The sequence below is a fragment of the Hippopotamus amphibius genome, chromosome 17 (genome assembly GCF_030028045.1).
Source record: "Hippopotamus amphibius kiboko isolate mHipAmp2 chromosome 17, mHipAmp2.hap2, whole genome shotgun sequence".
NCBI classification, from domain to species: Eukaryota; Metazoa; Chordata; class Mammalia; order Artiodactyla; family Hippopotamidae; genus Hippopotamus; species Hippopotamus amphibius.
Window position 1 is genome coordinate 35733440 of NC_080202.1, and position 25650 is coordinate 35759089.

Here is a 25650-nt window from a genome sequence, read left to right on the forward strand (position 1 = left end):
CTCTCTCTCTCTCTCTCTCTCTCTGTATGTGTGTGTGTGTTAGGCTTCCCAGGTTTGGCCATGTCTTCCTTCCCATTCCAACCCTGAATTTCAAACCCTTCCAGGCCCAGCTCAAAAGCACACAGTCCCCTATGAAATCTCCTTTGTCTCCTATTGGCATCCTCATCATCCCTTGCATCTCTTTGGAGGCTTCCATTTACCTTGCTGGATAAGGTGGTCTTATTACTACCCCATTTCACAAATTGGGGAAATAAGGTTTAAAGAAATGAGGCAACTTACTCAAAATCACACAGCCAGTGCTGCCTTGGGTGAGAAGCATATTGGGGTTTATTTTATTCCCCTTCCTGACTCTGTACTCTCTGAGGTCAGAAGCTGTTGTCCCCAAGGTGGAGCAGGCCCCAGGAGGTCTGTAGTGACCCTCCACTGAATAGAATTAACTGGAGTGTCTGCAATAGGCACTGATCTCAGGATCTTCTTCCCTAAACAGGGTCCCCGCCCAGCCTCCTCTCTTCCAGGGTACCAGGTCAGAAGACCAGAATTCATCCCTGCTCTTCACCATCACACTCCCTCATCCAATCCAATCCCAGTGCCTGTAAATTCTGCCTCTCAAAGCCCTCTTGAATCCACCCCCTTCTCTATCTGCATCCCCTTGCACCTTGTCCAAACTCTCATCAGCTCTCACCTGGGCACCTGCAGCAGCCACTTTCCACCACAGCCATCTTCCAGTACCTGCTCCCCTGAGGGACCACGGTAACCTTTGACAAATGCAGACCTGATTGTGATCCTCCCTGCTTCAGACCCTCTACTGGGGCCCAAAGCTGTAAGGACAAGGACTAAAACTCCTGATGTGGGTTCTTTGGCTTGCCTGGCCTTTGATTCCCGTGCTCCAGCCACACTGTCCTTCTCTGGATTCTGTTAGCATCTAGAACTTGCCATGCTCCCTCCTACCTGGGATGCCTGCCACTCAGAGCCCTGTGTTCCTTTCTTCCTGATGTTTACAGTTGCAATTCCATGTTTATTTACGTGACTTCATTCATGTCTGTCTCTACCAGATGTAAGCTCCATGAGAACAGGCACTGAGTGCCCAGTGCCCAGCAACGTGCCTCGCATATAAGGATACTGAATAAATGATTCTGGCTCCTTCCTGTGTCCAAGCCAGACTCTGCTCAAAGGGGTGGTCTGCCCAGGGCTGGTGCAATTGAGTAGAATGGATCCTCTCTGCTCACCTTCCTCACCCAGGAAACGCCAGAATCCCAGGTTTGCCAGGAGGAAGAACTGGCAGCTGATGTAGACGAGGAAAGACACCAGCTATCTGTGGCCGAGGATTACTTTCGGGAAGATGGGAGTAGGGGTGAAGGAAGGAGATCAGGATTTGGACAGGTGCCTTGGGCTCACATAGGCTGCCCTTTCACTCTTTTTTTCCCCCCAAATCCAAGCTTCAAAGAAACCTTTGCATCTAGCCCCGGAACACTTCAACCAGACATCCGGTTGTGGTCCAAGCCATAGCCCCCCTTGATCCCCCCTCTTCTAGACTGCTGAAGCTCTCTCCTCTGGTGGAGTGCATACACGCAGGAGACAGCCACCACCTCCCAGGAAGGGATGAAGCAGCAGAGACCCCGGAAGAGAATATGAGAGAAAAAGAGGGAGGGAGAAGGAGTGTGTGGGTGGAGGGGTGGGCCAATGGGATGGAGGCAGAGGAGAGAAAGAAAAGGAAAGAAAGGAACTAAGAAAAGGAAGAAAAATATGTGAAGATGAAAAAGGTTAAGGGTGGGGGGAGATAAAAGAATAGAAAAAAGAAAAGAAGCAGGGGATGGGATAAAACAGGGACAGAACTGAACCAAGCCAGAAAGGCGATAACATCAATTCAATTGATTTACTCACGCAACCTTTAACAGTCATTTACTCTGCCTTCAGACACTGTGAATGGGGCCTGTGATCTGATGGTGATCTTGACCGGTGCCTGCCTGGGGAGCTTGCAGTTCAGCAGGAAAGATGGGCTTTGACCCCTCACTTGTGATCACCAGAGTGGACACTAGCACGGTGGCCCCCAAGCCTGACAATGTCCCCATCGAGCACATTATTCTCAGTCGGGACCGGGGAGCAACCCGGTGGGGCTGGAGTGGGCCTGGGGAGTCCAAATACTACCTAAGGACCATGCCCCCTCCCTTCTCTCCCAGCTCATCCCAGCTCCTTCCCTGGTTCCTCTGCTCCAATTTCCCCCTCTTGAACCGGGGGGTCCTGGAGAATGTGACAGGATCTGCAGGACTAGAAATAAAGCCTTCTCTTTAAGAGCGTGGATCGAGGGCTCGCTCTCGAAGAAAATGAATTGAAGGCAGGGACTGGATATGGATATTTGAGAAGAGGAAGATCAAAAAAGGTGTCTCAAAAAAACAGCTCCAGAGGAGGAAGGATAGAGAAAGAAGCAGAGTCTTGTTAGAGAGAAAGAGGAGGGAGGCCGGGGACAAAAAGACAGACAGAAGTGGGGTGGGGAAACCTAAGAAAAGAAAGAAAAAGGGAAGGAAGAGGGGAGGAGGGAGGATGAGGCATCCACACACTCTCCTCCCCTTCAGAGCCAAACTCCTCCTCTGAGTTGTCTGCACTCTGACCCTGTTTCCTGGCCTCCCACGCACTCCTCAGCCCACTTCAGTCTGGGTTCCTCGCCCATCGCTCCACCAAAACAGCTCACATTTAGGGCACCAATCACTGCCATGTTGCTTAATCCAGTGACCATTTTACTCCCTATCAAACTAATTCTCTCTGCAACATATAACTCTCCCTCTTTCTAGAACAGTCTTCCCCCTCTACACATGACACCCTCAATCCTTTCCTCCTTGCCCTCCTACTTCTCCCACTCTTGTTCTGTCTCCCGTGCAGGATCCTCCTCCGCTTTCCAACTCGTAAACCCCGAGAGTCCTCAAGGCTCAGTTGTAGTCCTTCCTATCTCCTCCCGCCACACTTTCTCTGGAGACAACTCCATCCACACCATCGCCCTGTGGAGGCAGAGGTCCCACATTGGTCTCTCCTCCGGACTCCAGACTCAGACGCCTAAGGGTTCCCTCCGTGTGTCTGACTGGATGTCTCATAGGCGCTCAACACTCAACGTGGACAAACAGTTCATCATTGCCTCTCTAAACCTGGAGAGGATGAAGAGATGAAGGGAAACCTCAGGCCAAAGGACTGGGTTGAGGCTGAGCCATAGAAAGAGCAGAGCTGTGCCTGGAATCTAAGGCCCAAAGGACCCAGACAGTGCAATGCTGAGGAAAGGGAAGAAGACAGCACCCCCCACTCCTGGCGTCTGTCCCCAGCTTCGGTCTGCAGGGGTCCTCAACAGGAACCCTGCGGGCTCCAGGATGGGTCTTCACTGCAGTCTCACTCGTAGACCCCCTCCCCTTCTCCGTCCCCAATCCCTCTCCCAAAGACCCTCTCTCCGTCATCAGTCTGGCGCAGAAGAGCATTCTGGAGGGTCAGATCAGGGAAGGAGGGCAACAGAACCAGAGAGCTGGAAAGAGCTGACCAAACTGCCCACCAGGTGTGCCAACACCTGGGCTGCCTCTTCTCTTTTACCCCACACCACGCAGTCCAGACTGCGGCCTGAGGGGCTCCAGGGGGAGGGGGAGCTGGGGAGCACAGGGGCACTGAGGCAGGACACTTGGGGAAATTTGGAGAGGGAGTGAACTCAGAGCTCAGCACTTTCTTCCTTCTGTTTTTCTTCTGGAGGAATCTTTTTCCCTAAGTGCTGATGACTTTACCATTTCTTGGGGGTGGGGGGGAGGAGATGTTGGCTTTTGCTCCCCCCACTCCAAATGCCAGACAAAGTCTTACATTCCACAAGAAGCCGGAGCTTCAGAGTTTCCTAAAGATGAGGTGGCGTCTCCTCCCCTCTCCCGCCTCAGCTCCCTCCCTCCTTCCTCCCCCCCAAGTCTCAAGCCCTCAGTTCTGGCCAAGGAGGCCCAGCCAGGCTGGGAGGAGACCCCAAGCACATTCTTCCTCTCACTGTCATGCTGCAGAAATTAAAGACACATCTTGGGGCTGGGCGCCCGCCAAGCGTTTCAAGTCAAAAAGTGGCAGAGGAGGCCCTGGGCCTCAGCTCTATGCCACGTGTAAAGGATGCTTGGAAACCTTCTGCCCGCAGTCCCTGGGATGGAGGTCTGAAACTGGACATTGGGGCTGTGGCTGTCACACACCATATGCACAAAGCCCACCCCCCCAATCCCAGGGGTCCCGAAGCATTCTTCAGAACCCCAGGCCCAGGATGGAGCAACTTCCAGTCCACATATTTGAGTCTTAATCTCTCCTTTAAGGTGGTCAAGGCATGGCCTGAAGAGGGAGCGTGTGGGGAGGGGGCCGTAGGTGGGAGTGCTTCTGGCTGCAAAACCTCAGCTAGCAGGGAGCGGGTGGATCACAGCAACCCTCACCTCCAGCCTATGACTCTCCGCCCAGACAACCACTCCAAAAGGGTGACCGCTCTGAGGGGCAGGACTCATGTCCCCTGTTAGGGAGGGGGTGCTACTTGTCCCTGACCCACACTGGAGGGGGCAGGAACTGCCATCTCAGCACCTCACCCCCCGTCCTGCCCTGAAGTAGCTGGCACCAGACAGGGGCAGATCCTGGGCCACAAGTTGCTGCCACATGGTGGGGATAATTGATGAAGGCCCGTCCCTCCACTGCTGTCTCCAGCCTGCCTCTCTGGAAACTCTCTATTTTCTCTTTAATTATAGCCCCTGTAGTCTCCCTCTGCTGCCCCACCCGCACTGCTCATCCAGGCTGCCCACGGCCAGCCGGCCAGCCGACGTGGCTCCCTCCCCTTCTGTCCTCTTGGTCTTTTTTTTTCCTTTGCCTTCGTTGCACAAAACCAGCTGGGGGAGGGCGTGGAGAGGGGCGGGGGGGGGGAGGCAATGGAATCTTGGATGGTTTGGGGGAGGCGGGACTCCCCTCTTCCACGTTTGCAGCTCTGGAGTGACGGGGGTGGGGAGCTACGCAGGAGGGATTGGAGTTGACAGGCACTGCGAAGGGACCCTCATTGCCTTCTCTTGGGCCCACAGATTTTGGCAGGATCAGGGGTCTGAATAGATTGGGTTTGGGGTAGAGCACTGTTGGGAGGCTGGGACGTAGAGAAAGGAGGACACTGGCTTCTAGAGGCATCTCCTCCAAATAGAGCCTGTTGTTCTTGGGGTCCCCACGGCTCTTCAGGATGTAGATGATTCTCTCCTGGTTCCAGGGACAAAGAGCAATGCCCTTTGTTTTCAGGAAAGAGGTGAGGCAGTGGGAAACATCCTCTAAAATAAGGTCACTCACCTGCAATTCTGTCTCAAACCTCCAAGGCAAGTCTATCCCAGACATCCAAATTCTCCCATATGCCCCCAACCCTGAGTCCAGGTACAGAGACAGGGCTTTATGCAGCCCTCAGAAGGAGCACCCTCTCTCTGGTCAAGTGCTCTCCAGCCGAGTTCTCTCAAGGTTGACTGTGCTGGGTAGGAGGGTCTCTAACCAGACCCTGGTCACAAGACAGACCCTACCACAAGACCCTCTTCTAAGTCGCCAGTGACCACAGCCCTCCCCATGCAAACTTACTCCCCTGGGGTGGAAGAATTCTAGCAATTTCCCACCACCACCCTGCTCCCCCGTCCCTCAACACCAAAGCTTCCTTCTGGAGAGACCACGTAGTCAAATTTCTAAGCCAGTGCCTCAGCCTCCCCACCCGATCTCTCTCAGTCACACTGGGGTTTGGGGGAGAGCATTTGAGTTCATCTTGGGGCCTCAGACATGGCAGAAGAATTGACATCCTCAAAATAAAAACCCTCTTGCCAGCACCCACCCCCAAGTATCTGATTCTTAATGTCTACAAACGAATCTCAGACTTGTTCCCCAAATATTCCTAACTTCCATACCCCAGCCATACCAGAAGATACCCCTAAACAGGCACACCTTTAAAAATTCTCTGGTTCTCCTAGTTTAGAGGGGTCCCCAACTGGCCTCTTCATACCCATCCCTTAGCTCTTGCCAAAGATGTCAGGAAGAAGGAGGCATGGCCAGCAGGACCCTCTCCCAATCACCTCCAACCCTTCCATCTTTGAAAGGCTCCCTAAACAGCTCCCCAAATCCAGTTTCTCCCCCCAGACTGGGGGCTCCCAGGAAGAAAGCCGAAGAGGCGCCCCTACCCGCTCTTTAGCCCACACTCTATTGAGGACCTAGCCGCACCCCAGCGGCAGCATCTCTGGCCCAGGCTGGGCTGGGGGGCTGGGGAGGCAGAGCTGTGAAGGGGGGAGATGTGTGGTGGACTCCCTTCCCTTCCCTTCTCCTCCCCCTCTCCGTTCCGACTCCCAAATTGGGGGCCGAGCCAGGCAACTCTGATTGGCTGGGGGACGGGCAGTCGGCTCCCCCTCTCCCAGGGGCAGGGTTCCTCCCCGCTCTCCATCAGGACGGTATAAAAGGGGCCCGGGCCGGTGGTCGGAGCAGACGGGAGTTTCTCCTCGGGGTCGGAGCAGGAGGCACGCGGAGTGTGAGGCCACGCATGAGCGGACGCTAACCCCCACCCCAGCCGCAAAGAGTCTACATGTCTAGGGTCTAGACATGTTCAGCTTTGTGGACCTCCGGCTCCTGCTCCTCTTAGCGGCCACTGCCCTCCTGACGCACGGCCAAGAGGAGGGCCAAGAAGAAGGCCAAGAAGAAGACAGTAAGTCCCAAACTTTTGGGAGTCTGGGGCTGCTTGGTATCTGCGCTCGGTCCCGGGGGTCCGCGACTTAAACCGAGACTCCGGATGCTCCGGAGGCTCAGGGACGAAAGGAAGATGTTGAAGGCTCTTCCTCAGCGCCCTGGGATAGAAGGGACCGCACTCTGGGTCGGGGTGTAGATGAACGCCCCCCAGGAGTGAGAGGGGAGGATGCTGCACCGCGCGAGGTGGCACAGGAGTTCTGAGCGCGCACTGGGAAGTACAGCGGGGAAAATGAGGTCTGGGAGCCGGGGTCGGGGAAAGTACGTCGAAGATGGGATGAGGGCGCCGAGTTGAGAATTTGGAACCCAAGATATAAGAGTGATCAGAAGGGCTATGAGATGATTTAAGGCAAGATTGTATGCCTTCTCTGCAGGCTAGACAATGTTCCTGGGGCCGCGGAGCTGCTGGGCTGAGGGGGGAGGGGGCGCGGCGCGTGGGCGGGTTGAAGGATGAGGCACTTTGGCGCGGACTTAGCCAGGCAGGGTCCTTGCGCCCTCTGCTGACGTACAGCGGGCAGTGAGCCTCTTTATCCAGCGCTTCTCCGCGCAGGAACTGGAACGGGAAGACCGGGATTGTTGTTGGGTGTGGGCCCCCACGTCTAGGCCTGGAAAATAAAGTTGGGGATGGGGTAGCCCCTGTCTCTAAAAGAAGTAGCCAGTCCAGGGAAATTGCTTGGTGTTGCCCGCCACCTAGTGGCCTTCTGAGTAGACGACCCCGCGGTGGGCGTGGTTAACTAACTTCATTTACTATTTGCCGACCTTCTGGCTCTTTGGCTAAGGAATGACCCAGAGGTACTGGCTGGCTTTGAGAAACGGGGGTTATCCCTGAGAGAGGCCTTTAGAGATGTCTGGGCGCTGGAGGTTAGGGCATATCCTACTTCTACCGTACATTTCAAGTCTCTGGGCGGGATCCCACGCCAACCAGCTCCGCCCCATCCTCCTAGCCCCGCCCACTCCATCCCACCTGCCCCGGGAATGGGGCGGGATCCGAGCTGGACCTCTCCTGTATTTCTTCCCATCCCCTCCTCCTGTCTCCACCCAAACCACGCCCCGCAAGCCTGCCCTCGGGATGGGGCGCCTCTCTTCCCATTCCTCCACCCCCTACTCCCCCACCCAATGGCTTTTTGTTTCACTTGGCTTCAGCGCCTACGCTCTGAGTTTGGAGTTGGAAGCAACCCCGGCCTAAACCTTTGTTTAAATTCCTGAGAACTGGAAAGAGTTATAGCCGCCCTGGCCGGGCGCCTCGGCCCTGTCACTGGCGCTGATGAGGAGCAGATGAGCGTTTAAGGATTTGGGAAAAGGAAAAACAAAAAGACAAAAAAAGGAGAGGCAGGAAATGGAAAATCTAAATGTGTCTCTAAGACCGAGGGGAAGGGACGATGGGGTTGGGGTACCTGGAGCCCCGAGGTGGGGGACTCTTGCACCACTGACAGCCCCCATCTCCCCCTCTTGCCCCAGTCCCACCAGTCACCTGCGTACAGAACGGCCTCAGGTACCATGACCGAGACGTGTGGAAACCCGTGCCCTGCCAGATCTGTGTCTGCGACAACGGCAACGTGTTGTGCGATGACGTGATCTGCGACGAAATCAAGAACTGTCCCAACGCCAGAGTCCCCACGGGCGAATGCTGCCCCGTCTGCCCCGAAGGCGAGGGTATATAACTCAGGGCCGGGGCCGGGGCCGGGGCCGGGGCCGAGGCGGGGGCGGCGGGCGCTCTCTTGCCGCGCGCAGGGGAGGCCAATTTGCTGGGAGCAGCTGGAGCAAACCCCGTCTCTAAGCCGCGTCTCTTTCCCCTCTAGAGTCACCCACGGACCAAGAAACCACTGGAGTCGAGGTAATCCTCTGTCTTAGACTTTCGCCACCCCGCCCAGGACTCCTCACAGTTCTCCTTCTCTAACCCGGATTCTTTTGTTTCTTCTCCCCCAACCCCATAGGGACCCAGAGGAGACACTGGCCCCCGAGGCCCAAGGGTAAGCGGTGCCCTCTCCCGGCTGTTGGGAGCTGGAGGTGGGCATGGCTCCTGGCCTGCACTCACCCCACCCGCCCTGTCCCACTGCAGGGACCCGCTGGCCCCCCTGGCCGAGATGGCATCCCTGGACAACCTGGACTTCCCGGCCCCCCTGGCCCCCCAGGACCTCCCGGACCCCCTGGCCTTGGAGGAGTAAGTGGAGAGTCGAGACATTTGAGACATTCGTGGAAGGCCTTATGTGCCACCTCCCCCCAGCCCCCCACCACGGGAGTTTTTGTCTGTTGGGTTTTGTTTTGTTTTGTTTTGTTTTCTGGCAGATGGCATACTTTATATTTTGAAATAATTTCAAACTTACGGGGAAATAAAAGAGAAAAGTTGCAAAAATAATGCAAAGAACATTCACATATCCTTCACAATTTGTCACATTTGCTTTATCAGCCTCCGCCTATGTAGACATATAATTATCCCGGGTTTTTTGTTTTGTTTTTTTTTCTGAACCATTTGAGAGTAAGTTGCTGGTATCATGTCCCTTTGCTCCTAAATACTTTACTATGTATTTTCTGAGAGCAAGAACGTTCTCTTACATGAGCATTGCACAATAATTACATTTTGGAAATTTAACATTGGTACAATACTATTTATTATCTAATATGTAATCCATATTCAGACTTCACCAGTGTTCCCAATAATGTCCTTTATAGCATTTTTCTCCCCCTGATCCAGGATCCAATCCAGGACCATGAATTTCATTTAATTGTCATATCTCTTTAGTTTCCTTTCACCTGGAACATTCCTCAGACTTTCTTTGTCTTTCACGACACTGAAATGTTTTGAAGAGGCCAGTTGTATTGTAGACTGCCCCTTAAATTGGATTTGTTGGATGTGTCTTCATGATTAGATTCCAGTAAAACGTTTTGGGCAGGGCTGTGCCACAGGTCATGTTGTTGTCCTGCACAGTGCATCACATCAGGAGGCACGTGATAATCAGTGTGTCCCATTACTGGTGATGTCTTCTGCTTTTCAACTCACCGCCCTGACCCTGCTTTCTCATGCACTCTCTTCTAGAACTTTGCTCCCCAGATGTCTTATGGCTATGATGAGAAATCAACAGGAATTTCCGTGCCTGGCCCCATGGTGAGTCACCAGCGGGGGATGTAGAGGACAGAAGAAGAGCAGATGGGGATCCAGACAGGATGGGCCAGTGAAGGAATATGGGGTGGCATAGATAACTTAGGAGGTCAGGATGACCTTTGGGACCTCAGAATCCAGAGACGTTGCAAGGCAACTGGGTGGTCCAAACAGGAGCCATGGGAGATAACCTTTTGTACAGAGGCTTCACTGTGGCCTCCCTTTCTTTTTCCTCTGTAGGGTCCTTCTGGTCCTCGTGGTCTCCCTGGCCCCCCTGGCGCACCTGTAAGTATCCAGGATGTCTACACTGCTTTGGGCTTTGGGCTTTAGGAGGGAGGATTGGCATGAGGGCAGGGAAGGTGCTCAGAGATCTCTTGGCAAGATGGGGGACAGGTTGGCAGGGACCTGCCCTTCTAACCATACCCCTCTCTCCCTGTCCTCCAGGGTCCCCAAGGTTTCCAAGGCCCCCCTGGTGAGCCTGGCGAGCCTGGATCCTCAGTAAGTGCCCCCCAGCTTGTACTCTCTATGCAGATACACACCCCCTCTACAAATATATAGATTCTCCCATTGAAGGACCACCATCTGGGGTCTTTCTTACCTCTTTCTTCCAATCCTAGCCTTCCCCTTCTTCTTTTCCTTATCCTGGCCATTCTAACATCCTCTCTTTCCATCTCCTCTAGGGTCCCATGGGTCCCCGTGGTCCCCCTGGCCCCCCTGGCAAGAACGGAGATGATGTAAGTAGCCCTGGTGAGGAGATACCATCTCACCCCCACCACCTCTCCCTGGGTTAGGTCCCTGTAATCTGGAACCTAACCCCAGTGCCCCCACCACCTTTGGGGGCAATACCCAGAGAAAGGAGGGCATGTTCTCCTTGACATGTGAGACTGCCCTTGAGTAGGGAGCCTCCTGGGATGTTTTCCCATCTTCCTAACAGAAGTGGTTGTCCCTCCCCTCACCCCGGTCACCTTAAAGCAATCCCTAACCTCATCTTGACGTAAATGACTTCCCTAGGCTTAACTACTCTGGATACTTCAGATTTTCACTCCATGTGGTGAGATTAAGATTCTGGTGACATAAATAAACAGAAATTCCTTTGGAGGGACACAAAATTCAAGCAAGGGTTGCATGGTAGATTTAAACTGCGATAAGATTCTGGACCTCAGCCTGACCCTCAACAATCCCAGAAAGACCCGGGCCTTCCATACTTTTCCAACTCAGGGGCCTTTTCTCTTTCTCTCAGGGTGAAGCTGGAAAGCCTGGTCGTCCTGGTGAGCGTGGGCCTCCTGGACCTCAGGTGAGCAGGATGGTGTGGCTGCCTCCAGGTTTGGCTGCACTGGGGCTTCATTTGGGAGCTCTGTCCACAGTGGTGTCTTCTAACGGCCCTGCCTTTGTTCTTTTCTTTTCTCTCCAGGGTGCTCGGGGATTGCCTGGAACAGCTGGCCTCCCTGGAATGAAGGGACACAGAGTGAGTGCCCTTTGTGTCATCTAAGTTTCCAAAGTCCCAGCATCACATTCCAACCCTTTCCCCAAAGGATCCTGATGTGCATCGTGGTGGGTGGCAGCTACATAAGTTCCAAGGGACAGAGAGTAGACATCTGAGAGGACTTCTCTCCATTGGGAAAGAAATCCCAATAAGGGGATGGAGTGAGATCTTGGGCCATTTGGAATTTAGTCTAGCTCAGACATGGCGGAGTAGCTGTGATGACCTCCTGAGACGCCTCCTCAGGTCTGGATGGGTGTCAAGGTGGTACACAGTCTCTACAGGGTCTCACTTGGGCCCTCCTTCCTACCTTAGGGTTTCAGTGGTTTGGATGGTGCCAAGGGAGATGCTGGTCCTGCCGGTCCCAAGGTAAGAGGTTCTGTGACTGTCATGGTCCCCATCTCCCCCACAGTCCCACCATGGATGGATTCCTAACTCTGTTCTCCGTTCTGTAGGGTGAGCCTGGTAGCCCTGGTGAAAATGGAGCTCCTGGTCAGATGGTGAGTGTGTCCAGTTTTAGAAGGAAGAGAGGGAGCAGGGTGTAGGTGCAAAAAGGGGGTTGGGGAGAGGGGTGTGTCTCCCATCTCACTTGGCTTCTCCTGGTTTTGTTGTCAGGGCCCCCGTGGTCTGCCTGGTGAGAGAGGTCGCCCTGGAGCCCCTGGCCCTGCTGTAAGTACTCCTGGCCCCTTGGGGGACCCCAGGGTTCTGAAAGGGGTTCCCCAGGAGCTAAAGGGACTGGCCAGTGCTCAGTGAATGGAACCGGGGCTTCCCCTTCTCTCCCTCAGGGTGCTCGTGGAAATGATGGTGCTACTGGTGCTGCTGGACCCCCTGTGAGTACAGCCCCTGGATCTCAGTGCCTGGCATTGGGGGGTGGTCTCAGTATCAGCTCTTGGGGCTGATAATGGGGGCAGATCTGAACCCCAGGACCTTTTCTGTCCCAGGGTGTGACTTGCAGCTGCCATCTTCCTTCTTGCTAACACGTCTCTTTCATTTGCAGGGTCCCACTGGCCCCGCTGGTCCTCCTGGTTTCCCTGGTGCTGTTGGTGCTAAGGTGAGACCCCCACCCTCCAACGAGCAGAGCTCCCGCAGGCCAAGGGGTGGGTATCTCCCTGCTCTCCAAACCAGAGGGACCCAGAATCAAGGGAGAAGCCCAGTCCCCAACATCTTTGTCCTGGGGTCCCCTGCTCTGATCTTGGAATCCTGACTCTTGGTCACCTGTCCTGGTCCTTTACCCCCTGCCAGGTGATGTTGGGCTCCCAGGGTGGCTCCTGATATGTCCTTTCTTCCAATCCAGGGTGAAGCTGGTCCCCAAGGAGCCCGAGGCTCTGAAGGTCCCCAAGGTGTGCGTGGTGAGCCTGGCCCCCCTGGCCCTGCTGGTGCTGCTGGCCCTGCTGTGAGTGTCACCTCCTCAGTGCCCCTGTACCCCTCCCTATCTCAGAGTCCTTGCCTGTCACTCACCCACCTCCCTCTGTGTCCCAGGGAAACCCTGGTACGGATGGACAGCCTGGTGGTAAAGGTGCCAATGTAAGTATCCTGCAGGTTTCAGAGCCGCGCCTGATACCCACCTTCCACCCACTCTGTGCCCTTCACTCCTGGGCTCAACTTGTTCTGCCTCCCGCAGGGTGCTCCTGGTATTGCTGGTGCTCCTGGCTTCCCTGGTGCCCGAGGCCCCTCTGGACCCCAGGGCCCCAGCGGCGCCCCTGGTCCCAAGGGTAACAGCGTAAGTACTGCTCTCTCTCCTGCCCCACCCCGTAAGCTGGCTTGTGTAGCCCTTGTCTGAAAGCATGAAGATCCAGGCCAACTGAGCACCCCCATTCATCTTCTTCTCTCCCGACTCAGGGTGAACCTGGTGCTCCTGGCAGCAAGGGAGACACTGGCGCCAAGGGAGAGCCCGTAAGTCCCCCGGCAGCCCCTTGGGGGAGGTCCAAGGAGGAATGGGAGCCCCCGGTGCTGGAGACCCAGCCTCAAGCCTGCTCTGGAGCTGGTACCAGGACAGCCCCTCATTGCAGGCTGCCCCCTCTGCCCTCTCCAGGGCCCCACTGGCATTCAAGGCCCCCCTGGCCCTGCTGGGGAAGAAGGAAAGCGAGGAGCCCGAGGTGAACCCGGACCTTCTGGCCTGCCTGGACCCCCCGGCGAGCGTGTGAGTGCCCCCTTCTCCGCCTCAGCGCCGGCCTGGTGCCTGCGTGTCTGAGCTCACTGATCTCCTCTCCTCCCACAGGGTGGACCTGGTAGCCGAGGTTTCCCTGGCGCAGATGGTGTTTCTGGGCCCAAGGTAATCTCTCTTCATGGCAGGGAGGCTGGCCCTGGTGCTGCCTGGACGTTACTTTCCTCTCCCGGATGCAGTCGGTCCCCTCCCACTCCCACACCCAGTCACCAGTGGCCACACTGGGGCTGCCTCGCCTCCACCTTCCCGCCACCTCTCAGAGCGCTCCCCACAGCCCAGGGGGATGACAGTGCCAGCCTATGGTAAGGCGACCTGACTCGAGACCTTAACTGTTGCCGTGACTCCCCCAACCAGGGTCCCGCTGGTGAACGTGGTTCTCCCGGCCCTGCTGGCCCCAAAGGTTCTCCTGGTGAAGCTGGTCGCCCCGGTGAAGCGGGTCTGCCTGGTGCCAAGGTGAGACCCCAGCCCTCTGCCCAGCCTGGCCCACGACCCTGCCCATCCTAGGAGGGCTCCGGAGAGGACCCCAGATCCGCCTTCTAGAATGTCCTCCACCCCGGCCTCTACTCTCCTCCTCCCCCTCTTCTACCACGCTCACCCCGCACCCCACTTACACCTCTGCCTCCACCTTAGGGTCTGACTGGAAGCCCTGGCAGCCCTGGTCCTGATGGCAAAACTGGCCCCCCTGTAAGTATCACTCCCCCAGACCCCCTGTCCGTCTCCTGACCTCTCACCCTCTGTCCTAACCTCTGCTTTTGTCCCTTCTATTCTCAGGGTCCTGCCGGTCAAGATGGCCGCCCCGGACCCCCAGGCCCTCCTGGTGCCCGTGGTCAGGCTGGTGTGATGGGTTTCCCTGGGCCTAAAGGTGCTGCTGTGAGTATTCAGTGAGGCTTGTCACAGGGACAGACACGCTTGGGGCGAGAGTGGGGGTGGGGTGCAGGGGCCTGGCTCGGGGCCCAGCTCTGCCACTGACGTGCTGTGTGGCCTTGGGCCACTTGTGGCCCCTCTCTGGGCCTCAGTCTCCCTAGTCCGTAAAATGAGAGACCTCGTCTGGGTTCACTGCCATTGCTCTGTCCCTGGAAATAAGTATTGTCACCCCCCCACACACACACACATGTACACACACGGGGATAGGATGGGCCTTTTACATGACAGTCACCCTCACATCTTGGTGGGTTCTCTGAGGGTCGAAAGGAGATGTCAGAGGAGATGAAAGCCCCTTTGCAGCTCAGGTCACTGAAAGCATACGACAGGAGAAGAAAGGGTGGAGAGAGGAGCCTAAGGGGCAGGTCATCGGGGAGGAGAGGGCTCAGGGAGAGGCCAAAAGGAGGAGCAGTTGAAGCCAGCAAAGGCCTTCCCCAGGGGCCAGAGCTGACAGATTAAAAAGCTCCTTAAAAATTCCACTCCAGGTAAACAGGAGGGACCCAGGAGGCCCCCGTTTCCCACTTCAGCTCCCTCAACCTTAATTCTTTCCCCACAGGGAGAGCCCGGCAAGGCTGGAGAGCGAGGCGTTCCTGGACCCCCTGGTGCTGTTGTAAGTGTCTCCTTTTGGTCCCTGTCCCCTTCCTGCCCCTGCCCATGTCCCATCCCTACATCCTGCAGGAGGGATGCAGAAGGCTCTAGCCCATCCCCAGGGCGTCAGGACCCCCAGCCCCGGGGCCCCCACCTGTGCTCTCTTGCTCAGCTGCCTGCCCCCTCACCACCCTGACCCCTTTCACTCTCTCCCCATAGGGTCCTGCTGGCAAAGATGGAGAAGCTGGAGCTCAGGGACCTCCCGGACCTGCTGTGAGTGTTCCTGACAGGGAGGCCTGGGGAGGGGGCGCTGGGGGGCAGGAAAGGGGAGACAGCCCCCTGCCCCGCTTCTCCTCTCCTGGGCCTTCCCATGACCACAGCATCTCCTCTGCAGGGCCCCGCTGGTGAGAGAGGTGAACAAGGCCCTGCTGGCTCCCCTGGATTCCAGGTGAGGCCTTACGGCTGTCAGGGTGTTGGGAGGGGTGGGTGAGGAACACCTCGTCCAGGTTCTAATCCCTCTCTTCCCTCCCCCATTTCCCACCTACAGGGTCTCCCTGGCCCTGCTGGTCCTCCTGGTGAATCAGGCAAACCCGGTGAACAGGTAAGAGGTAGCAGCCAGCTGAAGAGATGGGACGTGCAGGGAACACAGAGGGAGAGTCCAGCCCTCCCAGCTAATCAAGCAACCATCAACTAGGGGGATCAAGGTTAGACTCAAGGAAGGACTTCCCGTCAGGAAGGGCGCTACACAGAGGGGAGCAGGGAACTGCACCTCTGCACGATAGGATCTGGAAGGAGCGGCATGGCTGCTGGTCTGGATGACTTCTATTTAGAGCTGCAGGAATACTCTGGCTTTCCCTCAACCCCAAGTTTGGGGAGGGTGACACATCCCGAGGAGGAGTAGAGGGATAATCCCAGTTCAGTGCTGAGAAGGGATTGGTCTCTAATCTAGACCCCGAGGGCCAGCCCCCTGGTGGACAGGAGTGCTTGCTAGTGGGGACGACCAAGGTGGGTTTTGCTCACTGTCTGTCTCTCCCTCCCTCTCAGGGTGTTCCTGGAGACCTTGGTGCCCCCGGCCCCTCTGGAGCAAGAGTAAGTTGAGCCTCTTGCTGCTTGCACCAAGATGCCCAGCGCTCGGCCCTGTCTCTGGAGCCACCATCATGGGCCCTGTCCTTCCTTTCTAGGGCGAGAGAGGTTTCCCTGGCGAGCGTGGTGTGCAAGGGCCCCCCGGTCCCGCAGGTCCCCGTGGGGCCAACGGTGCTCCTGGCAATGATGGTGCTAAGGTAAGGGCAGCACAGGGACCTGGTCTCACCCTTCCTGTGATGGGGGATGCCTGGCTGTGACCAAAGCCAGCTAGATATTGGGGAGGGATGGGGAAACAAGACTGGGGTGGGGTCCTTGTGCAGGCTGAAGTTCTGGGCTGTGAACCTTTCGTCTTAGCTAGTGCCTGTCTTTGGCCTCAGAACCAAGCCTTGGAGAATTTAAGAGGGGGCTCGAAGCTGTGACCCACTTCTGAGACCCCAAGCCTCACTCCAGTCTTCTTGGTTGTCACATAGGGTGATGCTGGTGCCCCTGGAGCCCCCGGTAGCCAGGGTGCCCCTGGCCTTCAAGGAATGCCTGGTGAACGAGGTGCAGCTGGTCTCCCAGGCCCTAAGGGTGACAGAGTAAGTTGAACTCCCCCTCCCTCGAGCCCTGTGTGGTTCCCATCTCTCTCTGCTTCAGATCCCTCAGCATCTCTTTTTCCACTCCTTGGGGTCTTTTCCTCTTCTCCTTAATCCTCCCTTCTTTTTCTCTGCCTGCTTGGCTGATGTATCCTCTACCTATAGTACAGGCCCTTCCCTTCCCACATGTTACCATAGCAACAAGGGGGTTGCTTCTTGGACGAGGGATCCCTCTACACAAAGCAGGGGCTTCTTAACCTAAGTTCCCCAGAATCCGCACACAGACACTTTTCCCCTGAAAGATCTTGAGTCCTTGGCACATGTGGGGGCAGGGCAGACACAAGCTGGGGAGGGGTCCCAGACATGAGCAGGATGCTATAGGCCGCTTCCTTGCCCCACACTGGAAGTCTTAGGCTTTCCTGTGTCTTTAGGGAGATGCTGGTCCCAAAGGTGCTGATGGTGCTCCTGGCAAAGACGGCGTCCGTGGTCTGACTGGCCCCATCGGTCCTCCTGGCCCTGCTGGTGCCCCTGGTGACAAGGTGAGATGGCTGCCTCCCCACCTTCTTCCCTAACACACAGCTTCCCCGGAAGCCTGGGCGTGGCTCTGCAGGGAAGGCAGCTCCTGCCATTCCAAGCTGGTGACCCAAAGGTGGGGGGACCAGGAGGGAGGAGGGTTCTTCTGGAGTCATCTGCCAAGAGTACTCAGTGTGGGCCCCTGATCCTGAGCCTCTTTCCCTCCCTCTCAGGGTGAGTCTGGTCCTAGTGGCCCTGCTGGTCCCACTGGAGCTCGCGGTGCCCCCGTAAGTACAGAAGACTCAGTTAAGGCTCTGCACTCCACCCTTCTCTCCCTTCATGCTGCCCCTGGCCCTCTCTCTGTGCCTCCTCCACCTTGGCTCCCACCTGCTCTCAGACCTGCGGACAGCTCCTCAGGCCTTCCTCTCCCTATGCTCTATCCCATCCCGCCTTCCCCCAGATCAGGGCAACTCTCCATTTGCCTCCTTTTCTTCTAGGGAGACCGTGGTGAGCCTGGTCCCCCCGGCCCTGCTGGCTTCGCTGGCCCTCCTGTGAGTACCAAGATCCCTTCCCTCTTCCATCTCCTACTAGGCCCTGGGGCCTTGGGTGACTGGATGGCAGAGGCATTGGCCTGATTCAGAGACGGAGGGTGGCGGGGCATTGTCTCCCATTCAAGCATCTTCCTGCCTGGAGTTCCTGTCCTCCCACAGCTGACTTCCTGGGCTAGCACAGCCCTCTCCTCCACTCACCACACTCCCTCCGCCCCCAGGGTGCTGATGGCCAACCTGGTGCTAAAGGCGAACCTGGTGATGCTGGTGCTAAAGGCGATGCTGGTGCCCCTGGCCCTGCTGGACCCACTGGACCCGCTGGCCCCATTGTGAGTACCTCCCGCTCCGGGTCCCAAGCTGCCGGCAGCCTGGACCCAGGACTGGCCCAGCCGTGACGCCTCTGTGCTCTCCTACAGGGTAACGTTGGTGCTCCCGGACCCAAAGGTGCTCGTGGCAGTGCTGGTCCCCCTGTGAGTACCTCACTCTGACTCTCCGCTGAGACTCTCCCCAGCCTGCATTTGGGGGTGGGCCGGGCCGGGTGAGGGGCTGTTCTCCCTCTGATTGCTTCTTTGTCCATTTCTCCAGGGTGCTACTGGTTTCCCTGGTGCTGCTGGCCGAGTCGGTCCCCCTGGCCCCTCTGTAAGTGTCTGTGCTGGAGACTCCACGGGTCTGGGAGGTGTGGGGCACAGGCTGCCGGGAGTGCGGTGGGCCTGACTGAGGCCTCAGTCACGCTCCAGAATTGGCTCGACTCTGACAGCCCCACTTCTCCCCATCCAGGGAAATGCTGGACCCCCTGGACCTCCTGGCCCTGTTGGCAAAGAAGGCGGCAAAGGCGCCCGTGGTGAGACTGGCCCTGCTGGGCGTCCCGGCGAAGTCGGTCCCCCTGGCCCCCCTGGCCCCGCTGGTGAGAAAGGAGCCCCTGGTGCCGATGGGCCTGCTGTAAGTGCACACTCCAGAGGCGTCCGGAGTGGGGGTGCCGTTTCTGGCCACTGGCAGTCCCCTCACCCCCGTCTGCCTCCACAGGGCGCTCCCGGCACCCCCGGACCTCAGGGTATCGCTGGGCAGCGTGGCGTGGTCGGCCTGCCCGGTCAGCGAGGAGAACGCGGCTTCCCTGGTCTTCCCGGCCCCTCCGTGAGTGCCCCCTCACCTCGGGGACCCCCAGAAGAACCGTTGCAGGACTTGGAGGGCGCAGGATGGGGGTGGTGGGCTCCGCGAGGACAGACGTGAGGGGGCCCCAGGGCCCTCCCCCTCGCCATCTCTGGCCTGACTCTTTCTCCCTCCTCAGGGTGAACCCGGCAAACAAGGTCCTTCTGGAACAAGTGGTGAACGTGGCCCCCCTGGTCCCATGGGCCCCCCTGGATTGGCTGGACCCCCTGGCGAGTCTGGACGTGAGGTAAGTGGTGGCCAGCCTCACACCACTGCCCTCAGTGTGGCCATTTTGGCCTTGGCCTGAACCTCCCTCCCCTCGGCTGACGCTCGCCCTCCCCCGCTCTCTGCAGGGAGCCCCTGGTGCTGAAGGATCGCCTGGACGAGATGGTTCTCCCGGCCCCAAGGTAAGAGAGCTGCAGCGCAGGGCCACAGCGCCCCCTGCTGCTCTGCCTGGCCCCTGCCACGAGGGCTGACCCGGCTCCCCTCCCCGCCCCCCTCAGGGTGACCGTGGTGAGACCGGCCCCGCTGGACCCCCTGGTGCTCCTGGTGCCCCGGGCGCCCCCGGCCCCGTCGGCCCTGCTGGCAAGAGCGGCGATCGTGGTGAGACCGTAAGTAGCTGGGCCCTGACTTGCCACTTCTGCTCAAGCCAGGGACCCTCCAGGCCTGCCAAGGGGTCTGCTGATGGACACCGGCCTGCAACCAAGCAGGGAAGGAGAGGTGGCCTTGCAAGATGTCTAGGCCTGAAAACAATGGAGCCACCGCTCAGCCTCGAGACCCTTCCCCCAGACAGTACCCCGTGTCCCCTAAGGAGTGGGGTTTATTCACAGGTGCTCACCCACACTTACGTGAAGCCTGACTGTACACAAAGATTCATCTGGGGTCAGGAGAGGATATGGTAGGAGAAGATGTGAGGAGAGAGGAATTTGGCCAAGGGGAGGGCTCACCTGTAGCGCAGGCTGTGCCAGCCCTTAGCCAGGCTCTCCCTGACCAGGATCTAACACTCGCTCTGCTCTACCTAGGGTCCTGCTGGTCCTGCTGGTCCCATTGGCCCTGTTGGTGCCCGTGGCGCTGCTGTAAGTGCCCTGCTCTGACCCTCATGTCCTCAGAACCCTTGTCCAGTTGTGGACTGCAACCCCTCCCAGTGCTAACAAAACTTCCACCTGACGGCCTGTCCCAATCGCTCCTCTAGGGACCCCAAGGTCCTCGTGGTGACAAGGGTGAGACAGGCGAACAGGGCGACAGAGGCATTAAGGGCCACCGTGGCTTCTCTGGTCTCCAGGGTCCCCCTGGCCCTCCCGTGAGTATGCCGAGCCCCGCCCCAGCGCCCAGCTGCCCTCTTGTCTTCTTTCGTCATCTCCCCAAGTCGTGTGGTGTGATGAGGGAGGAAACGTTGCCTCAGTTTCCCTCTCTGGACAGTCCTTCTCCTCCCTAGTGGGGACTGGGGTCTGGAGACCAATGGGCGTTTCCAAGTAGCTTCTGAGAGGGTGAGGGGGGCACAGGAGGACGCGTGGGAGGGGTCTCAGCCGATGGACGCCCTGGGGCTAGACTTCCAGAATAAGGAGGTGTCCTGCAGGAGGCTGTTGCTGGCCGCATGGGACCTACACACAGCCTGAGCTGCCTTCGCATCTCTCCTTCAGGGCTCTCCTGGTGAGCAAGGTCCCTCTGGAGCTTCTGGTCCTGCTGGCCCCCGCGTGAGTCATGTCTTCTGTTTACCTGCTCTTGCTGGGTCCCTTGCGTCTCTGGGGAAGGGTCTGGGGCAGGAGATGAAAGAAGGGAAGAGGCGCTCTGAACGACCTTATGCAGCCCTTGGCCTCCCCCTCCCCACTCCTTTCTCCCACAGAGTTTCCCGGCCCGGCTGCGGGAATGAGCCGTAATTGGGCTGGGGAGGCAGAGCCAGGCAGAGTGGGCTGGGGGCTTCTCCGCCAGAGCTGGGGGTGGGCCGTGCTTTCTGCCAGGCTTTCTCCAACCAGCTTCCTCCCTGCAGGGTCCCCCTGGCTCGGCTGGTTCTCCTGGCAAAGATGGACTCAACGGTCTTCCAGGCCCCATTGGTCCCCCTGGTCCTCGTGGTCGCACTGGTGATGCTGGTCCTGCTGTACGTGCCCCCACCGCCCTCCACCTGTCCCTGGCCCTGCATCCCTGAAAGCACGGAACCCCAGTCATCCCCACTCTCCTCCCTCTCTGCGCAGGGTCCACCCGGCCCTCCTGGACCCCCTGGTCCCCCTGGTCCTCCCAGCGGCGCTTATGACTTCAGCTTCCTGCCCCAACCACCTCAAGAGAAGGCTCACGATGGTGGCCGCTACTACCGGGCCGATGATGCCAATGTGGTCCGTGACCGTGACCTCGAGGTGGACACCACCCTCAAGAGCCTGAGCCAGCAGATCGAGAACATCCGGAGCCCTGAAGGCAGCCGCAAGAACCCTGCCCGCACCTGCCGTGACCTCAAGATGTGCCACTCCGACTGGAAGAGCGGTGAGGGCCGGCCTGGCTGTGCCTCCTCCTCCTGCCACGGTGGGATGGAGCCCTGAGGGGCCCACATCCCTCACCTCCCCTGACGCCATCTCACCCTGCCCCGCTGCAGGAGAATACTGGATTGACCCCAACCAAGGCTGCAACCTGGATGCCATTAAGGTCTTCTGCAACATGGAGACAGGTGAGACCTGCGTGTACCCCACTCAGCCCAGCGTGGCCCAGAAGAACTGGTACATCAGCAAGAACCCCAAGGACAAGAGGCACGTCTGGTACGGCGAGAGCATGACCGGCGGATTCCAGGTGCGTGAGCTGGATCCTTTAGCCAGTCTTACAAGATGGGCTGGCCCAGGGCTCCGAAGGGCCTGAGGGTAGGTCCTGGGTGGACCAGACCTCTGCTAAGTGTGATCGACTGGGAGGCAGGAGAACTGGGTCCTTGATACAGGCTCGGACATAGGGTGCCTGGGGCAAGGGACGCCACCTCTGGATGTGGGGTTCACTGGGATGCTCTCAGGGGACTCCAGGGAGGGAGGCCAGGACCCAAGGCTCCAGCACAGCCACTCACTCCTCGCTCTCCCACTCCCACAGTTCGAGTATGGCGGCCAGGGCTCCGATCCTGCCGATGTGGCCATCCAGCTGACTTTCCTGCGCCTGATGTCCACCGAGGCCTCCCAGAACATCACCTACCACTGCAAGAACAGCGTGGCCTATATGGACCAGCAGACTGGCAACCTCAAGAAGGCCCTGCTCCTCCAGGGCTCCAACGAGATCGAGATCCGGGCCGAGGGCAACAGCCGCTTCACCTACAGCGTCACCTACGACGGCTGCACGGTGAGTCCCGCAGGGCCCCCACTCTGGGCTTTGGCTTTCCGGCAGCTCCATTCCCCCCCCCCGCCACTTCCACTTGGTGACACCCCTCTGCCATTGCCTCCCTTTCACCCCAGAGTCACACCGGAGCCTGGGGCAAGACAGTGATCGAATACAAAACCACCAAGACCTCCCGCTTGCCCATCATCGATGTGGCCCCCTTGGACGTGGGCGCCCCAGACCAGGAATTCGGAGTCGACGTTGGCCCTGCCTGCTTCCTGTAAACTCCCTCCACCCCAACCTGGCTCCCTCCCACCCAACCCACTTGCCCCTGACTCTGGAAACAGATAAACAACCCAAACTGAACCCCCCAAAAAGCCAAAAAATGGGAGACAATTTCACATGGACTTTGGAAAATATTTTTTTTCCTTTGCATTCATCTCTCAAACTTAGTTTTTATCTTTGACCAACCGAACATGACCAAAAACCAAAAGTGCATTCAACCTTACCAAAAAAAAAAAAAAGAATAAATAAATAACTTTTTAAAAAAGGAAGCTTGGTCCACTTGCTTGAAGACCCACGTGGGGGTAAGTCCTTTTCTGCCCGTTGGGCTTAAACACCCCAACGCTGCCCTTTCTGCTCCTTTCTCCATGCCTTCCTGGGGCCTCCTCTCCACTGCTCCCTAAATCTAAGTCTCCCCAAAAGATACAGGAAACAATGCATTGTCTGCCCAGCAACCAAAGGCAATGCTAAAACACCCAAGTGGCCCCCACACTCCCAGCCCCCTCCCTTCACCCAGAACCCCCGAGCCCTGGGGGGACCTGGAGTTCTCAGACTGCCAAAGAAGCCTTACCATCTGGCGTCCCCGTGGCCCTGGCAACAGACCCCTCTTTGTTTTTGAAGGGAGCGTGCCAGGGGGACCACTGGCCCTTCACCATCGGGTTTGGAGGAAAGTCAGGAGGGGCCAAGACAGAGCAGAAACATCGGATTTGAGAAACGTGCCAATCCCCCCGTGCTACCTGGCTGGGTGGGAGAGACTGCTCTGCTCCTTGTGTAATTGTGTTGCTGAAAGACTACCTCGTTCTTGTCTTTGTGTGTCACCGGGGCAACGGCGTGGGGGCGGGATGGGGGCAGGGTGGAAGGGGCTCCCCGTTTTATATCAAAGGTGCTACATCTGTGTGATGGGGCGGGGTGGGGAGGGCATCACTGGTGCTATGGAAGTGGAAATGCACCCCCCCCCCCCAGGCCAGCAAATGTTCCTTTTTGTTCAAAGTCTTTTTTTATTCTTTGTTTTTTTTTTTTCCCTTGTGGATGGGGACTCATGTGAATTTTCTAAAGGTGCTATTTAATGTGGGGGAGAGAGTGCCGGCTCCAGACCCTGTGGCTCACTCTCCACCCTCTCTTCATCCCCCTCAGCGCCTCTCACCACCTCGGGCCTCTCTCCTCTCTCTGCCGACCTCTCCCTCCTCTGAAACCCTCTCCTCCTCAGCGACATCCCATCCTCACAGCCTCTCTCTCAGTCTCCCTTAGTCTGTCCTGCGTTCTCTCTCACTGGGTTTCGGAGCGCAATTTCCCAAAGCACAAAGCAGTTTTTCCCCTTAGGGGTGGGAGGAAGCAAGAGACTCTGTACCTATTTTGTATGTGTATAATAATTTGAGATGTTTTTAATTATTTTGATTGCTGGAATAAAGCATGTGGAAATGACCCAAACCTCTCTGCAGTGGCCTCCTAATTTCCTTCCTTGGAGTTGGTGGAGGGGAGACCTGGGGAGGGAGCTTTGGGTGGTGGGTGGGCTCTCCTTCTGTGTCTGCCCCTTCCCTGCCCCTCCTCCTCTAGCACCCTTGATGCCCCTCCTCCCCCTCTTGCCTTTCTAATGCCTTTACTCTTTCTCTTTCCTCTCTCCTGCCATCTTCCTTGCGTGTCTCCCATACTCTCTTGTCCCTTACAGTGCCAGAAAGGCAACCCATCTGTGCAGCAACACACACACACACACACACACACCCCTCCCTGCAGACCCTGCTCTGCCCAAACTTCATGCCCATGCCCATCAATGCCATCAACTCTCGATGCCCCCCTCCACTGCTGGGGGCACCCTGCAGGGTTGGGGGGCTACGGTCAGCACTTCCCCAGGGGCACTGGGAGGCCCGTGGTTGGGGGAGGGAGGTGGGACAAGGAGGAGTACCTGGGAGCCCCCCTGGGCAAATGCAGAGGGTCAGTGGGCCTCTTCTCCATCCTTGCCCTCTCTGAGCTCCTCCAAGGGAGAAACCAGCAGTACAGCATAAGGGGTCACTGAGCCTGCCCCAAGGGCCAGAGGAGACCTGGAGGAAGGATTGCCTCCTGTTCCTTCTTCTGGGCACCCCCAGAGGGAAGGAGGGAAGCACCAGCCCTCAGGAAAGCCTCCCCAGGGCCTCGGAAAGCTGCAGTCCAGGTACTTACCGGGTGCTACCAGGAAGGTGACAAGCCTTCCTGACCAGCTGGGCATGCCCTAGATCTCTCTCAGCCTTCTAAGTCCCCAAAACATGACCCCTGGGTGTGGGGTGGCCTGGGGAGGACATTTTGCCCAGCCCCTGCCTCCTGCCTATTCCTCCTCATTTTAAAAAATTCTTGCTTCCTCGTCCTCCTCCTCCTCCTTCCCTTCCCTTTTCCCTTATCCTCTGCCTGACCCTCCCTGCTCTCCTGAGGCCCCCCACAAGGAAGGCGAGTGGTCCCCTCCCCAGTCTCAGGGAGGAGGGACAGCAGTGTGCGTCCGTGGGCACATAGAGGATGCACGGCCTCAGAACCCTGGAGCAGACCAGGCGCCCAGGGACCTAGAGACGGGGAGAAGCGGACAGAGGTCCTGTCCTGCCCCCTCTCAAGGTCTCTAAACCTTTGGGCAGGAGAGGTCCATATCCTTCCCTCAGGTCCACAGAGAGATGGACAAGTCCTCAGAGGTCATTGTCTGCAATACTAATACCTTGGCTATCGTTAAGTAGCCATGGCTGTTAATTACAGCATTTAATAATTCATCATTAGTACTTCTACCACATTCCGGAGAGTGTAGTACTGGAATTAGCCTAAAGAGAGCAAGACATTGCGGCTTACAAATAAAAGTTTATTCAATGTGCAAATTACCCCATTACCTGGTGGTCCTTTAATCAATCCATTGAATGACTGGTGATGCCTGCCTGACACCAGCCTAGGCAACTCCCATGCCACCTGGACCTCCTGCTCTCTGAGGCCCTTGGCTGTCTTGGTCCCATCCCTATCTGCCCTCACCCTCCGCCCGCCCCGGGGTGGGATCCAGAAGCAACAGAGGCCTGGCGTCCAAGGATTTACCTGGCCACTGCTCACCTGTTCATTCCCGCTGTCTCCTCCCCTGCCCACACCTGTCACGCCAACAGATGCACGCTTCTCAACTTCCAGGCCTTTCTTATGTTTCAAATGTCTTATGGTCCCCTCATTCTCCTGCCCAAGCCAGGCTGAGTTTGACATGAGTTTCCAAAGCTCTCCTTGTCTACGGAATTCATCGCAGCCTTCAGATCAGACCTTGTTGCCACGCTGTCATGTTT

General features: G+C 57.5%; 1 protein-coding gene across 1 annotated transcript; it reads left to right on the forward strand.

Annotated features, from left to right (window-relative positions):
• Positions 1–6445: 6445 nt before the first annotated feature.
• Positions 6446–23812, forward strand: COL1A1 (collagen type I alpha 1 chain). Its single transcript, XM_057714176.1, has 51 exons — positions 6446–6673; positions 8170–8364; positions 8511–8545; positions 8646–8681; positions 8771–8872; positions 9746–9814; positions 10049–10093; positions 10253–10306; positions 10489–10542; positions 11049–11102; positions 11220–11273; positions 11604–11657; positions 11744–11788; positions 11904–11957; positions 12074–12118; positions 12286–12339; positions 12583–12681; positions 12768–12812; positions 12910–13008; positions 13128–13181; positions 13321–13428; positions 13507–13560; positions 13807–13905; positions 14083–14136; positions 14224–14322; positions 14930–14983; positions 15181–15234; positions 15356–15409; positions 15509–15562; positions 16006–16050; positions 16143–16241; positions 16515–16622; positions 17051–17158; positions 17366–17419; positions 17630–17683; positions 17902–18009; positions 18097–18150; positions 18266–18319; positions 18458–18619; positions 18704–18811; positions 18966–19073; positions 19180–19233; positions 19330–19437; positions 19849–19902; positions 20019–20126; positions 20467–20520; positions 20814–20921; positions 21016–21298; positions 21408–21598; positions 21884–22126; positions 22240–23812. Exons 1-51 carry the CDS (start codon positions 6571–6573, stop codon positions 22384–22386), a joined length of 4392 nt encoding a protein of 1463 aa, XP_057570159.1. The 5' UTR covers positions 6446–6570; the 3' UTR covers positions 22387–23812.
• The last annotated feature ends 1838 nt before the right edge of the window (positions 23813–25650 follow it).

Excerpts from the sequence above, each read along its gene's own strand:
- COL1A1 (XM_057714176.1), top strand. The coding sequence starts at position 6,571 with ATGTTCAGCTTTGTGGACCTCCGGCTCCTGCTCCTCTTAGCGGCCACT. Across the intron at positions 10,094-10,252 it reads CTGGCCCCCCTGGCGCACCT|GGTCCCCAAGGTTTCCAAGG; the intron begins GTAAGTATCCAG and ends CCTGTCCTCCAG. Across the intron at positions 13,561-13,806 it reads ATGGTGTTTCTGGGCCCAAG|GGTCCCGCTGGTGAACGTGG; the intron begins GTAATCTCTCTT and ends TCCCCCAACCAG.